The sequence below is a fragment of the Engystomops pustulosus genome, chromosome 8 (assembly GCF_040894005.1).
Source record: "Engystomops pustulosus chromosome 8, aEngPut4.maternal, whole genome shotgun sequence".
NCBI lineage: Eukaryota > Metazoa > Chordata > Amphibia > Anura > Leptodactylidae > Engystomops > Engystomops pustulosus.
In genome coordinates this window covers 51,097,458-51,114,369 of record NC_092418.1, presented here as the reverse complement: position 1 = coordinate 51,114,369, position 16,912 = coordinate 51,097,458, and the positions used below count along the sequence as shown (strand labels likewise).

General features: G+C 40.4%; 1 protein-coding gene across 4 annotated transcripts in view; it reads right to left on the bottom strand.

Annotated features, from left to right (window-relative positions):
* Nucleotides 1-16,912, bottom strand: part of TNRC18 (trinucleotide repeat containing 18) — a 282,299-nt gene that overhangs the window by 105,518 nt on the left and 159,869 nt on the right. For all 4 annotated transcript variants that reach the window (XM_072120908.1, XM_072120909.1, XM_072120906.1 and 1 more), the window contains exons 11-12: nucleotides 15,188-15,366; nucleotides 8,671-8,807 (exon numbers count right to left, since the gene is read on the bottom strand). In XM_072120908.1, the coding sequence (XP_071977009.1) occupies nucleotides 8,671-8,807; nucleotides 15,188-15,366 (316 nt within the window). The remainder of the gene's footprint in view (nucleotides 1-8,670; nucleotides 8,808-15,187; nucleotides 15,367-16,912) is intronic.

The window sequence follows — 16,912 nt, the reverse complement described above, 5'->3', positions numbered from 1 at the left end:
GCCATAAAGATACAGAGCAGAGCCTCTATCCACTAGGCCAGTGATGGCAAACCTTTTAGAGACCGAGGGCCCAAACTTCAACAAAGACCCGCTTATTTATCGCAGAGTGCCAACACAGAAATTTAGATTTGTGATTTATACTCCCTTCTCTGTCACAGTTTTCATTGATACAAGCACCCTGAGGACACCAATATAGCAGAAAATAGTCCCAGGTAGAGCTGTCACTTTAAAATACCTCTTTGCACAGCAAGTCCTGGGCAGTCTGGGACTGCAGGAAGATACCTGGAGTCATCTCTGAGTGCCCACAGAAAGGGCTCCGAGTGCCACCCTGGTACCAGTGCCATAGGTTAGCCATCACTGCACTAGGCTATGGCTTAGTGGTTGTCTACGGAAGGATTTTATGTAACTAAGAGCTTCACTGATACAAAGTGACACAGGCTCCATGCAATGGTATATAGAGATACATCTTCTCAGAGATTATTACTGTAATTATCTGCCACAGCAGACAATGGCTCCTGTGTATCGTGGGTATCATATTCCCTCACATCTGACCCCACATCTTAACGCATATCTTACCTCACACCTAAGGCTGCATTCACATGTTGCATTCTGTTTGTGTTAACGCATGCGTTTTCAAACCTAGTCTATGACTTTCCCTGAGTCACAGAGAGCGGCTGTGCAAAATTTGATGACTATAAATTGAGCCTGAATGTTTTAATTTGTGTAATTGTCCCGGGTGATGGGGGTATTTTTATGCTGGTCTTGTGTCTTGTATTCAATTTAATCTTGTTAAATTTTAATTATTGAGTATTCGTAGTCATTTAAAAGGTACTTTATTGTGGATTTCAATTTGTTATATATACATTTTTTGAGGTAGAGCCCTAAAATTCTTTGATACCAATATCGAGATTGATGCTATTTAGGACTATTGTATTTTTTTTTTGTTCATTAATGAGCCTGTGAAGCTGGAGGAGGGGCTTAGGTAACACCGCCTTACTCAAAACATAATTCTAAAAGTTGATTTAAAAAAGAAGGAGGCAATGGATAACAAATATAAGATTACATAGGCATGGTGACTGGATCTATGAGTAAGCATCCCTGGTTTATTGTGCTTGGGTTTGAAGTTAGATTTGCTTTAACTCCTTCCCTCCACTGCCCTTTTTAGGTTTTGCGTTCCAATTTATTTCTCCCCTTCTTTAAAATCCATAACTTTTTTATTATTACATGTATGGAGTTTTATGAAGGCTTGTTTTCTGCCTAACAAATTTTAATTCCTAGTGGAAGTATTCAATATTCCATGCCATGTACTGGGAAGCGGGAAAAAATTCAGAAAGCAGCGAAATTCACAAAAAAATTTATTTGCACCTGTTTCTTTTGGGCAATGTGTTTACAGCTTTCATTGTGCACACTAAACTACATCACCCTTTTATTCACTGGGGCGGTACGATCACTTGGATACTACATAAAAAAATAAAACATATTGTACTAATTAAAAAAATCCTTTGTTTTGCCATATTTTGACCCTTAAACCTTTTTCACTCTTTCACATACGGAGATGTATAGGGTGTGGTTGGGCACTCTTTCCATTACAGGGTTCACTGCCAGGACTAACCATTTTTATATTTTGATAGCTCAAGACTTTAAGAATGTGGCGACACCTAACATGTTTCAGATTTATTCCTGTTTATCTTTACATAATTTCTAGGAAAAATGTGCGGTGATTGGATTTATTTATTTTTTACTTTTACGGCCATTGCATATTGTTCCTACCACAAACTGCAATGCAATGTGTCACAGAGGTGTGTAACTAGGCGAAGTTGGGCCACATAGCAGATAGTAGTCCATTAAACACTATCCAAATGTAGCTCCATTTGTGCGGCAGTGTGAACAGAGGTCTATACTTAAAGACTCTCACTCTTCAATAACAACTTAATATTATTCAATCAAGACCATTGGAAGTATATTTGCAAAATATTAATTTATATTCATCAAATTTTATAGTTTTGTATTAGGACACGATTAGGGACATATGTGGTATAATTGAATCCCTCACTGTATTTTGCACTTTTCTCCAGCACCAGTACACTATTCCCCCCTCCCTTCCTTCCTCCCCCCTCCCCCCCTTTAGTTTTTCCTCACCTGTCAATTCACTATTTTTGCACGTTTTTCACTTTTCCCTTCATGGTTACCGTTTATTCATTTGAAATTTAATATATATGTATATAGAATAGAGATAAAAGAACCACTGGGTTCGCAAAAATTAATACGCAAGTAACAACATCTTTGTTTGAAACCCAACAACAGTAATTTATCTCTCCTTGGATATACATTCCGCCCCATATGGATGCCAGCACGAACCCTCGAAAACCTTTTTTACTTTTTTATTCCAATCACTCACCTGTCAATCAGAGTACCAGCCGGGTGCGCGCGAGTGCGGTGGGGCCCGCCCCCTGATCCGAATACCTTTTCTCCGATCACGTGTCCTTCAGTGACGTCACCATCACATGATCGGTCACGTGGTGGGGGTTGGGCTCGGGCGGGGGGCGGACACCTGCCGCAGTACGTGCGCTCAGTAGTTCCGTCCGGCTTTTTAGAAATATATTACAGGTGAGCGATCTCCTTTGCTATTGGCTGATAGGTAGATAAAACTCTGGTGCAGCTAGAGTAACCACACCCCCAGACGAAGGCTAGCGCCGAAACGCGCGTCGGGGAATCTGTTTGTGGCAGACGGAAGGTGTATGATGGCTAAAGGTATGCTTCCATTTTAGGATTTGCACATGCATTGAGCACTTTATATACCTATAGGGAACCTGTGTATATTAAGTTGTATGGCAAGCACTTTATTGCATTATTTGCACAGTAACCCACCATTGGGTAAAAATTGCATTATGCATTCGAAATTGTATACGTATGTGATCCATATGACTACGTACCCCACCTTTCAATCCCGTCCCACATGTTTTTAACATTTCTATGTGATAGCCCCATTGACCCACATGCTTCTTCCTGTCGAACTGTATATGTACTGTGATATTTTGTTTTTTACTGAATATGCAATAAAATAAATGTATTTTTTGAATTGGCTTAATGTTCTGTTTGTAGGTGTCTAGTATTTGATAGCCAATTTATGATTTGACGCATTAATGAAAAAAAGGGAACCTCCTCTAGGAGCGCATCATGGCGATGCTATAATGGAGAGTAAACGTACTAATTTGATATCCCTTTTAGCATATGTAGCCCGTATTTTGGTGTTATTCATCAAATGCAGTAGAATATCAATACATTAGTACATCACCAGTCTTCTTTTTCCTGAAAAGTAATCGTCCATTGTTTAAAGTTCACACTGCACTCCCGGCTCCACTAAGACCATGAACGTACTAGTGACGTTTCGGAGGTAACTCCTCCTTCCTCAGAAAATAACTGATGTGGTGAAACATGTTTGGGGGGGAAGGAGCTGAAGTGTATTTTATTTAACAGTCAGCTGAGATAGAATCAAATCTATATACCAGAAAGAAGTATCCATCCCTTTGTGGGAAGAGCAGTAATTGAGTGAAGTTTAAGGTGTGGTGGTGTTGTGAATAGTGCCATCTTGATGTTAGGAGCTGCCTAGAAAGACTGATCACTGCCTGGGAGCGAAACAGTAAACATATCAATTGTCTGTAAACAATTTATATGATGTCTTCTTATTGTAAAGCAAACTGGAAGCTGGTTGGACAGTGCTGCCACTTCACTAGGGGAGTATAAAAACCCCTTGTGGGTGGGAGCACATGGTCAGTCAGGTCAGTCCTGCAGAGTCAGTACATTCCAGAAGCAGAGGAGAGTGCGGCACCGCCAGTGTCATACTACCAGGAAGCAGAGGTGTCTAAGGCCAGTTGACATCTTAACCAGCCCAGCCTGAAGTTATTACTAGCTTGAAGTTATTACCAGGCTGTGAGCAACCCTTCCTGCTAACCATCTATCTCTAACCAGCTTTCCAGCCTGCTAAACCTGCTGCTGATGTCAGGCCGTTGCCTGCTGTTGAAGTTCCAATAAAGAACAGTGAGTTTATTTGCACAATTTGCCTCCATGTCATCCCTGGATCAGGCTGCTTCACCATCACGGGCTCCCCATCCTCCATCACCCAGGAATTCCCATATACACCTCAAGGGTTGCCCCTCTTTCATCAGCCTCTCCCTCTACTTTTCTTGCACCCACCACCTGCTGGAGACCTGCCAGGTTGTAGGCCCGTCCTCCGGACCCAATACCAAGCACGGTGACCATAGCGTGCCCAAGGCCGGATAAGCCAGCCACTCCGGTATTCTGGGCCCAAGTTGTCTACAACCACCGAAGAAATGCTAGTCCTTGGTGATGTTGCACGAGAAATGGTGATTAAGTGTGAGACTGTATTGGCTGATTAGTTCAGAGATATAGGAGAGAGGACAGGTAAAGGACATCTTTGTAAATTATGGTTAGTTTTTTAAACAGAATTAGCTGTGCAATTGGAAACCAGTGAAGAGACTGGAAGAAGGTAGAGCCAGTATGTTTGAAGCTCACTTCAAAACAGCCACTCTTTGACAAAAATTGCCTATGTGCCTTTACTGCCTTAATAATAATACCTGAATGTCCACAAATTCATTCATCATCCCTGATGTTTATGACTCATCCTGCTGCTCCCTCTCCCACCTCCCCGTGTAAGTCATTGAGAGGGACGGAGAAAAAAAGGACACACTGGAGGCTGCCATGACAGACGTACTGAAGTAGTGAGAAACAGAAAGTTGTGTGGAGATGCAAAGTGCAGCATGTGGATAACAGGGAAAGGCTGAGGCTTTCACAGGAGTCAAAGACACAGGTAAATGTACATGCAGAGACCTGTTTAAAGGAACATATTTATTGAAAAGTGGCGCACTGTAACATGCAGGTACGTTACACGTCGTAAATCGTGCACTACGCAAATAATTATATTAAAAGCAATCAAAAATGTGAATGGTCTTACAAATGAAAACTACAGGTCTTCACATGAAAAAAAATACGTCACACTTTTACAGTGATAAATAATCTGAAAAGTTACATTTCTTGGAAAAAGACGCAAAACGTTTTTTCCATAAAAGGATTTAATTTAGAAAATGTAGAACATAACAACATAAAACTAAACATTTGTCATGGTTGTATTTATACTGACTGCCCAAGAAAAAAGGTTTTATGTTATCTACATTGCATAATAAATGCCACCCTACTTTTAAATATACTTAACAGAAAATGTTAATAAAAGTACATCAGTGGGAGTTATAAAATCCAAGATTGTGCTACTAAAAAAAATTACAATTTGTCTCACAAAAGAAAAAAACTATTTAAAAGAATTTCTTTATTTTGCCATGTTCTGGCGCTTATAACTTTTTATAGAATTTTTTTATATTTTTCAAAATGGCAAAAAAAATTTACATTTTCAACTTTGGGCTCTATTTTCCAGGGTTAAGTGCCAGGAATAACCGTTATTATATTTTGATTGATTGGACATATTGGGACGCGGCGATTCCTAACCTGTTTACTGTTTATTTATATCAGTTCTAGGGAAAGTGGGTGAAGTTTTAGTTTTTTTTTTTCAGACCCCCTACAGTACTTTAACCCTACATTAGCTGCGGTGGGAAGTGACTTGCCAACACGGTTCAGACACAGTTATCAGAGCAAGATGGTGGCTGTTCCTGACAGCCATCCATTCTGCCCAGTGGACCAAAGGTGTTTGTCGCACCCCACTCCCTCACCTCTCATTTCATGATTGTTGCTATTGTCTGATCAGCGCAGACCAACTAATAGCAGCAATTTTACTTATGACGTCAGTAATAATGCCTGTAGACAGGGTGATCGGAGCTAGACGGTGGCTGTTCCTGACAGCCATCAATTTTGCCTTGCAGTCCACAGAGATTTCTCTGCCCCCGTCAATTTTTGCCGCTATTGGGTGGTCGATCCAGACCAGCCAATAGCAACAAAATTCGTCACATTGGGCAAAAGCGCTGTCCTTGTTCTGAACACAATTCATGGGGACTCCAGCACCCTCACCCCTGTACGAAGTACCACCATCGCTGCCCACCGCTGCGCTGATGGCATCCTGGCTTACAATAAATACATGGGTGAGTTTGATCTGTCACATCAGGAGCTGAAGCTGTACAACGCCCTATGTAAAACAAAGATATGGTACAAAAGGATGGCCTTGTACACTGTACAGATGACACAGTACAACTCTTACGTGCTGTTCCAATGTGCAGGCAATGCTGTATCATTTCTAAATTTTCAAGAGGTGGTGATTAGGGAACTAATATTTGGAAAAGAAGGACATTGCCCCAGTACCTCTATGAGACCTGCAAGAACTCCATAGTGACAAAATTTTAAAAGGTCTCCTGTTATATTCCACCTCCTTCTATGCAACACATTCACCATTCAAGTCCAACCATTGTTGTAAATTCATTCCAGTAAAAGGAATTATTGTAACAACTGTTGGGTCAAATTGATCGCCATACCCCTAGATTATTTCATTGCGGGATGTAGGTTGCAAACTAGGGTCACTTGTTGGTTTTATTTTGTTTAATTAGGTTTTCTATTTAACCCCAAAATTCTAGATTTTTTAGCACATCCTTTGTAATCCTCCAAGTTCTTTATTTATTATTATTATTTGTATATTGCATGCTTTATCATTGTGGAGCCTTGTTTCTGACTAGTGTTTAGGAACACATGTAGTGTCTCTCTCATGTTAGGAAATATGGCTTCCTAATCATAGACCTGACACCGTGGCCCAAACTGGGCGTCACATAATGGGCACCAAACTTTCAAGAAATAATTGCAATTTCCATCTTGGGCATCCATTGCACATCATATTTGAAAACCACCATTATGATCAAAATGCTCATTTCACCAATTGTATTACACTTCACCACATATTGCACCTTCCTAAATTCACCAAAGGCTGTGCATTTAAAAATTTCGGTCACTGTTCGGGTTTTCCTCTGTTATACCACTAGGGCTCTCCAAATGCATGTAAAAGATTTCTCTCAAATTTGGGTTCTAAAACGCATACATCCCTCTTTACCTCTACTGTGCGCCCATACAAAATTTTATATACACACGTGGGGTACTTCTACACTCGGGAGAAATAGTTTTTAATTTTGGGGGGGGGGGTTAATCCTTTATCCCTTGTGGCTATAAACATTAGTGGTAAAAGTGACCTTTAAGGGAAAAGTTTGACCTTTTTCCTTTTTTAGGGCCTAATTAAATCAAACACCTTTACAGGCAAATACACATATAACACCTTGCTAAATTCTCCAAAGGTGTACTTTCCAAAATGGTGTCACTTGTTGGGGTTCTCCTATGTTTTGGTACCACTAGGGCTCTCTAAATGCATCCTGACACATGAACTTTTTCAGCCATATTTATCCTCCAAAAACTAAACAATGCTTTTTCCCTTCTAAGTGCCTATAGCAGTGTACAGTGGCAAAATGGGTATTGGCATACTCTGGAAGAATTGCTCTAAACATTGTAAAATGTATTTTCCTTTTTAACCCATTGTGAAAGTGCAAATTTTAGTGTTCAATGAACATATTGTTAGCTAAAATTACATTCCTGTAATTTCACTTCCATTCATTTTTCACCCTTATGAAATGCTCATAGGGTTAACAAACTTCAGAAAGGTTGTTTTGAATATTTTGAGGGCCGCAGTTTCTAAAATGGTGTCATTTGCAGGGAGTTTATGTAGGCCTTATAAAGTCACTTCTAACTAAATTAGCCCTCCAAAAATAGGCTTTGATGATTTTTGTGAAAATCTGCAAAAAATCGCACCTAAAGTTATAAAGGATTGGAAAGGATGAATGAAAAAGATGCCAAGTTTAAGCAGATATGTGGAAAATGTTATTTATCAAGTTATTTTGCTGATATGACTAACTATCCAAAAAGGAGAACATTTTGAATTTTTTCAAAATTTCCACCAAATTCCCATTTATTTCATAAATAAATACTAAACATATTGCTTAAATTTCTCACCCAACATGAAGCACAATGGGGCAGATTTACTTACCCGGCCCATTCGCGATCCAGCTGCGCGTTCTCTGAACAGGATTCGGGTCCGGACGGGATTTATGAAGGTAGTTCCTCCGCCGTCCACCAGGTGGCGCTGCTGCGCTGAAAATAATCTGAACGCGCCGGAATACACCGAGCTGGACCAGGTGAAGGTAAGCGCTTCCCAAGCGACATATTTTCGGTTAATTAAATATGGCGTTTTTTACGAATACGTCGGGTTTTCGTTCGGCCACGCCCCCGATTTCCGTCGCGTGCATGCCAGCGCCAATGCGCCACAATCCGATCGCGTGCGGCAAAATCCCGGGGCAATTCAGGTACAATCGGCACAAATCGGAAATATTCGGGTAACACGTCGGGAAACCGCGAATCGGGCCCTTAGTAAATGACCCCAAATGTGTCATGTAGAAACCATCTCAAAAACACCTGGATGTGTAAAGTTTACTGGGAGGGCATATGAAACCCAAAATTGTGCTATTAAAAACTAAAATTTCGCCCCCCAAAAAAACAAGACACCATAAGGCTGTAGAGAGTAAAGTTTTAGCTTGTAAAAGGAATTGAAGAAAAAAACATTTTAAGTTATTGTATAAAAAGCCATGGCTGAAGTAGTATACATTAGGAGATATCACTCACTCGGCATCCCTCCTCCTCTGTAGCTTTGCCAGTTCCCTTTGTTTCTCCTTATATTGTTGCTGTAGCTCTGCAAGCCTTAGCCTACAGTCAAGTTCCACTGAGTTCATGTCCTCAATAGCAGATGTAATTGAAAAATGCTGTAAAAAAATTAAATAACGAAATATAACAGTGTTTGAATAATTTACAGCTAAAATACTGTTACAAGTCATTTTATAGTTGCAAAAATCTTTTAATCTTCAAACTGTCAAAAGTAAAAAATAACTTGTGTTGCCCATGGTTAAGGAACATACTATTTTGCATTGTTAAATTGTTACTGTTTACAAGAATAAGGATCATCTAGGTAAAAGTTACAGTGTAGAAATAGTCTCAGGAAGATCAGTGGCATTGGAATAGCAATGGTCAACTGGAACATGCAAAATAGGGCAATTTAGTGTGCATTTACAGGTAGCATGAAAGCAGGCGTTTCCAAACACAATACACCAGCTGAGGAGACTTGCCTTATTAAATAGCTGTCAACAATGCATTTCAAAACGTACGTGTTAACACAAGCATGCATTGTGATGTTAACATACATTTAAATTGCCTTAATGCATGCCTTTTGTAAACGCCTTGCTAAAAAAAACAATGTAATTAGGCAAATCTCCTCTTCTCAGCTGTTGTATTACATTTGAAAACGCGTTTGCTAATGCTACGTGTGAATGCTCACTAAAATCTAGGCAGATACCTTAGGAGTGGGATCTGTGGGATGATGTTCTGAAGTTCTTCCTAATATTTATCCTCAAAATTATACTATAAAATTTAGATTTTTATGTAAAGCTTTCTATTTCCAATTCTAACTTTAATAGTGTATAATTCCGGTTCTGTAAAGCATCCATACACAATTCGTACATATAATAAACCAGACTCACCAGGCTTACCGGTAAAACCCGCGATCGGTGCCGGCAGCCTCAAAAAGATAGCGGCGCATGGGGGGGTGGGGGGGGTTGGCGATCCGTTTCCATGGTAGCCACATTTAACCCCTTCATTACAATGTGCTGATAGCACATTGTAATGAATGAGGAGGAAAATCCCCATATACTGCCATACTGTAGTATGGCAGTATATGATAGGATCGAGCAGACAACCTAGGGTTAAAGTACCCTAGGGAGTCGGAAAAATAGTATAAATAAAAATAAAAAAAAGTTAAAAAAAAAATTATAATAAAAAAACCCTAAAATTTCAAATCACCCCCCTTTCCCTAGAACTGACATATACAGGGAAGTTTCCTGTATATATTGTGATAGAGTTATGCGAGTTGAAGGAGCAGTGAAGTTTGCAGACAGGAGGGGGGGGGGGTGTTGTAAAGATCTGCATAGAAATTCCTAAATGCTTTTACTATTTTTTCTGTTTTATGTACAGTAGATCCTGTTTTAACTGAGGTTATGTATGATGCTGCTTTTTTGTCCCAAGGGGCCCTAGCAAGGTATATGCACGGTATGTTATTCCATTCGTAGAATTAGCGTGAACAAATTTGGTAAAGTCTTTTTTATTTGGCGTCTAAGATTATGTTTAATTCATGTCTGACCACAGTGAGTTCTTGCAAGATTTCTAATTGAAGTGATTGTTTGGGTTTGTTTTCGAGGTTATGTATAGAAGTTACAATATTTTGGATCTTATATTCAGCCATGCGCTTTAATCGAGCTCCGTGTTTCATTAATATTCCCCTTAACGAACCTTTTAATGTTTCCCATAAAGTAGTGGGATTTGTGGTATCTCGGCTGTAGTCTTTTTTAAAAAAAATGTAACTTGTTGCTTGAGCCCATTTAGGCATATTGGATCTTTTAAGAGAGATTTGTTTAGTCTCCAATTATATGCTGGGTGTTTTGGGGGAACAAGGTTAAGTTACAAAAGACAGGGGCATGGTCTGACAGATAGGATACTCCTATTTTGTGCTTTGGAGTGTGGAAAGAAGTTTCTGGTGGACAAAAATATAGTCAATTCAACTGTAAGTATTGTGGGCTGTTGAGTGGAAAGTGTAATCTTTGTCTTTTGAAGTCTCCAGGAATCACAGAGCTGCATGTTGCGATGGGACTTTCTAATCCTGTTAATTTTATTAAATGGGACGGAAGATTTACCTGACGAGGTGTCTATAATTGGGTTGAGGGCTACGTTGAAGTTCCCTGTGAAGATAAGTGAGCCTCTAGAGAATACACAGAGGTTGTCTAACATTCGTGTAAAAGATTGGTTTGGTCTGCGTTTGGTGCGTAAATGTTTGCGATTGTGAAAGATGTGCCTTGAATGTCGCATCTTAAAATAAGATATGCGTGCAAAATATTGTGCAATGGATAGCTGTTGGGAAATACTTGTTTTTGATGTCTGGTGTTTAGTTCATTTTAAAATAAATGAGTTTCCTGTATACACAGGATTTGCACTTTTTGCCTATGCATGGTGTACAGAATTTTAGATCTTTTTTCCGGTTGATTAAGACCCTTCACATTAAGGGAGGCCAATTTCAATGATGTGGTCATTTTGTTTTAGGGTAGAAAATCAATTAGTTTGTTTCCTGGTGCAATATGGTAGGTATATCTGGATAAGTTGGGGTAGGGATGTAGGAGAACAGGGAAAAGTTGTAGGTGAGAAAACCGGTCTTGGATAGGATAAGCCGGACAGAACTCATCAAGAATTGCAATTATGCAAAAAGATAACGGTAATATCTTCTTACAGTTTAACCTATTGGCAGGTTTTACTATCGATGTTTGTGTATGTTTTTATTGGGGATGTTAAATATTAGAGTCAACTCTATTTGTTCCTTCGTCCATGCCAAGGACAAAGAGTGATGTATCATAAGTGCCATATGGGGTTTGTGTGGAAGATTAACATGCTGAAGATGAAAAAATTGGTGTACAGGGTGAACGAATTTTACCGAGGACCACTAGCGGTCTGGCGAGCTCCCAATAGTAGAGAAGAGAATAAGCATGAATGATATCAAATTGTGCTATATCTTACTACATCCTGGAGACTAGCAGTCAATTTTATCTTCCTGTAGTCTCTCGATGGAGGAGCTCCTGGTTGCTCTTTGTCTCTGTGGGCGCAGGGTGATGAACCTGAGGTTGATGTCTTAGTTCCAGGTTTGGGATCTAGTAAATTGACGTTGACCTTGATACTTGAATGGTTCATCCCAGTCAGGGAGAGTTATTGACGGGAGGTTTAGATCTTCAACAGTCATGGCCAAAAGTTTTGAGAATGATACAAATGTTTATTTTTTACAAAGTCTACTGCATCAGGTTTTAGAATGGCAATTTGCATATACTCCAGAATGTTATAAAGAGTGATCAGCTTAACAGCAATTAATTGCAAAGTCAATATCTGCCTAGAAAATGAACTTTTGCTCCCAAAACACTTCATTACAGGCCTGCCTCAAAAGGAGCAGCTAACATTGTTTCAGTGATTGCTCCATTAACACAGGTGTGGGTGTTGATGAGGGCAGGGCTGGAGATGAATCATGATTAAGTAAGAATCACACCACTGGACACTTTAAAGGAGGCTTGTGCTTGGCATCATTGTTTCTCTGATGTTAACCAAGGTTATCTCTAAAGAAAAACATGCAGTCATCATTGCACTGCACAAAACTGGCCTAGCAGCGAAGAGTATCGCAGCTAGAAAGATTGCACCTCAGTCAACAATCTATCGCATCATCAAGGAATTCAAGGAGAGAGGTTCCATTGTTGTCAAAAAGGCTCCATGGCGCCCAAGAAGGACCAGCAAGTGCCAGAACCGTCTATTAAAAGTATTTTAGGTTCAGGATTGGGCTACCAGCAGTGCAGAGCTTGCTCAGGAATGGCAGCAGGCAGGTGTGAGTGCAACTGCACGCACTGTGTGGCGGAGACTCTTGGAGTAAGGCCTGGTGTCATGGAGGGCAGCAAAGAAGCCACTTCTCTCCAGAAAAAACATCAGGGACAGACTAATATTGTGCAAAAGGTAGAGGGCGTGGACTGCTGAGGACTGGGGTAAATTCATTTTCTCTGATGAATCCCCTTTCCGATTGTTTGGAACATCTGGAAAACAGCTTGTTCGGAGAAGACAAGGTGAGCGATACCACCAGTCTTGTCTCATGCCAACTGTAAAGCATCCTGCAACCATTCATGTGTGGGGTTGCTTCTCAGCCAAGGGAATCGGCTCTCTCACAGTTTTGCCTAAAAACACATCCATGAACAAAGAATGGTACCAGACTTTCCTCCAAGAGCAACTTCTCCCAACCGTCCAAGAGCAGTTTTGGTGATCAACAATGCCTTTTCCAGCATTATGTAGCACCTTGCCATAAAGCAAAAGTGATAACTAAATGGCTCAGGGAAAACAAAGATTTTGGGTCCATGGCCTGGAAACTCCCATATCTTAATACCATTGAGAATTTGTGGTCAATTATCAAGAGAGGTGTGGACAAACAAAAAACATTAAATTGTGACACAATACAAGCATTGATTGTGCAAGGATGGACTGCTAACAGTCAGGATTTGGTCCAGAAGTTGATTGAGAGCTGCCAGAGAGAATTGCAGAGGTCCTGAAGAAGAAGGGTCAACACTGCAAATATTGACTTGCTGCATTAACTTATTCTGTCAATAAAAGCTTTTGTTACTCATACTATGATTGCACTTGTATTTCTGTATGTGATAAAAACATCTGACAAACACACAAAAACCAGAGGGCAACAGGTCATCCGAAAATATAATATTTGTGTCATTCTCAAAACTTTTGGCTATGACTGTAGAAAGGATTTTAGATCTTCTAGGTGAATTAATGTTGCTCGCCTGTTTACATTCTTAGCGTAAAAGGCAAAGGGCAAGCCCCATCTATAGTTAATATTACTGTCTTGTAACAGCGGGAGTAGTGGATGAAGCATTGCTCTTGGACAAAGTGTTCTTCTAGATAAACCGGGGAAGAGAGTGATCGTAGCTCCGTCAAAGTCTATTTCTCCTTTAATCCCAGAGAAAAGGTAAAAGTAGAAGCAGGCAACTGCATCTACTGCACAACTCTTGCACTCACAGGGTATGCAGAACTTTTTCAGACACTGACACGTATCTTGCTAGGTGCTGCGCTCCGCTTAAAAATCCAAAGACATATATCATCCAGAATTGGAAGAAAAAGAAAGATGGGTCACTCACCAAAAATGTGCAGTCTTTATTCAAGCCAGCAGGGTAACATTGAGAGGTGCCGGGCACTCCACAAACAACAGGCTGTTTCGCGTAATGTGCTTTCTCAAGTCAAGCTGAGACTTGAGAAAGTGCGTTACGCACGAAACAGCCTGTTGTTTGGTGACTCCTCAGCTAGATAATCACTGAGCTCATAGCTCAGTGGATAGAGGTGCTGTGTCTCTATGGCAGTTGGACTGCAGAGGGTCTGGGGTTCGAATTTAATTGAACCTTGTGTCTTGGGAAGCCCTAGGTAGACACCATATATGGACAGATGGTGATCTGAACCTGATGATTTGGTGCAGGACCTGGAGGGTATATCCGTGACAATCTCCCAGCTGCCCGTGACGCGGGGCAGAGGTAAAAAAAAAAATGCATGAGATGATTATACAGAGGCTGATTACACTGTTACACAGTGAGCCCTGCTACATCTCACAGATATGTCCCCCTTCCCCCGGACCACTTATCTCCTAGTAGCCTGCAGCCTATCTCTCTGCTCACCATGTGCTGACAGGATGTGAATCAGTGAGTCTCTGAGCTCCATGCAGGGGGCGGGGCTACAGCCACACACCATATACAGACAGAAATCTCATCTGCACAATCTCAACCAAGATGGCTTCTGACCCTAAGTCAGAAGTTACAGGGTCGTGTCTAGGGGCAAGTGTACACCAGGACTAATAGAGACAGGTTGGAATAACTGCATTTTTGTTAATAACAGTGAATTAGAGAGAGTGTGTTATTTTGTTATCCTGAATACACGTAAGAAACTTGCCTTTGTGAGATGAAAGACGGCAGCAGGTGCGTGTCTTCTGACATCGCTGCAGTTTTCTTCCGAGAACCTTTAGCATGTTATCAGGCCAAAAGCCTCAGTGTATGTGATTTTGGCCTGACCAGGGTCATTTGGAGGTTTTTGGTTGTCATTATGATTTAAAAAGGGTAAACACAGTAATTTGACAATAAACTGCTTCAACCAACCACTAACAGTTTTCTGCCTGCAGTGTTACTTCACGATGATTTAATAGCTCATATGTTTGCTGTATTATGTTCTCTGCTTCCTTCATAACACTTAGCCTTTAAGTTATCCATATTATTTTTTTTTATTATTATATTCCCTCCCCACATATCCACCCATAGAGACTCTTCATTTCCATCTGCCTGACAGATTTCATCCTGCAGGATGGGCTCCAGATAGGATTTTACATATAAACAAACCTCTCCCCAAATGAGTAGACATAACAGAAAACAATATTATGTAAATTGTGTTAGTTAACAGTTAAATATGCGGAAAGAAAATAACTTCACACAAAGCCGTTTAACAATTTCTATATTCTACATAAGGCACATCTACTTACCAATGTATTGTTTTGTTGTTTCCAGCTATATTTTTTATTGAGACTTAGCTCTCGAGGCAATTTGATGGAGTCAGCTTTGAGGCAATCCAAAGTTGGTGAAGAGATCATCTCCATTAACATCTGAGAGCTAGCAGCCAACAGGCTTTCAAGTGAAGGTCTAATGTGACAGCTCTGCAAATCTAGAACAAAAAAAAATCATTAAGACCTGGTTCTAATCTGAGAGTCGTTACCCACCAAAACTTTTTTAAGCGATCACAGTAGTTTAACCCATTCACTCCTGCCATACGGCTATATACATCCTGTTTGCACATGCCCCATGCAGAGAGATCGTTTATAAACTTCATGACAGTGGCCAAATTCAAACGGCTGTATCTCCTGAACCCTTGCACCTAGAAACACAATTCTGGTGTCATATTAAATAGATTCTCCACTTTAATATGATGTATGGAGAGGAGATTCTATATGGAGTACTTGCTTCATAGAAACAAAGACATCCACCCATAAAGGGTAACCATCATTCTAAGCCAAAAAAAACATAATCCTGCTCCAGGTGTCCCTGGGAATCGTTCTTCAAAGTATTTTGCCTCTCAGTTGTAGATTTGGTACCTTTATTGGACCATAGCAACCATGGTTTCCAGCTTTGAAAAGAAAGATTGAGGGGCCTGAACCTGCCTCCTGTGACATCATCATTAGCACACAATGCTGACCAATGGGACCATAGCGTGGCGGCATTTAAAAATTACATTGTGTGGGTGATGCCATCATTGTTACGATCATTGCTCCTTGGCACATCATCGGGGAGCAGCGATCGGTTGCCATGAAAGCCTTGGGACTTTGTCAGACCCGAGGCTGCAATACTGTGTAAAAAAGCAATATACTGCAATACAGCAGTATTGCAGTATATGGTAGGAGCGATCAGACCATCTAGGGAAAAAGTCCCTAGAGGACTACAAAAAATAGTTTAAAAAAAGTTTAAAAAGTAAAAAGTAAAAAACAAACAAACAAAAAATGATATCACAGCCTTTTACCTAGAACTGATAAAAAAGTAATAAACAGTAAAAATCACAATCGCTGTATCTAAAAATACCAGATCTATCAAAATATAGAAACGGTATTGGTGACGGTGAACCCTATATCGGAAAACAGCACCCAAATGTCCGAAATTCTACTTTTCCATCATTTTACATGACATAAAAATTTTTATAAAAATTTATTAAAAAGTCATACTGAGCCAACAAGACAGTGCTGCAAATGTGTTTTTTTGCCAGTTTACCACATTTGGAATTTTTCTGCAGCTTACCAGTACACGACATGGAATAATAAATAATGTCACTAAGAGTAAAATGAGTTACGCTGAAAATACTGTTTATGCTCAAGTATAAGCCGAGGTACCTAATTTTAACACAAAAAACTGGGAAAACCTACTGACTCGAGTTTAATCCTAGGGTGAGAAATTCATCGGTAACAGCCTCCAGTCAGTATAAAGCCGACCAGCCCATATCCCCCAGTATATAGCTTGCCAGCTCCTTCCCCCCTAGTATATAGCCTGCCTCTCCCCCAATATATAGCCTGCCAAGCCCTGCCCCCCCCCTATAGTGTATATAGCCTGCCAGCCCCTGCCCCCCTGTAGTATATACCCTTCCAGCCCCTGGAAGTCGCTGGCATCACGAGGGGAGCCGAAGAGGAGGTGAAGAGGAGCAGAAAGACCCAAAGAGGCACCAGAGC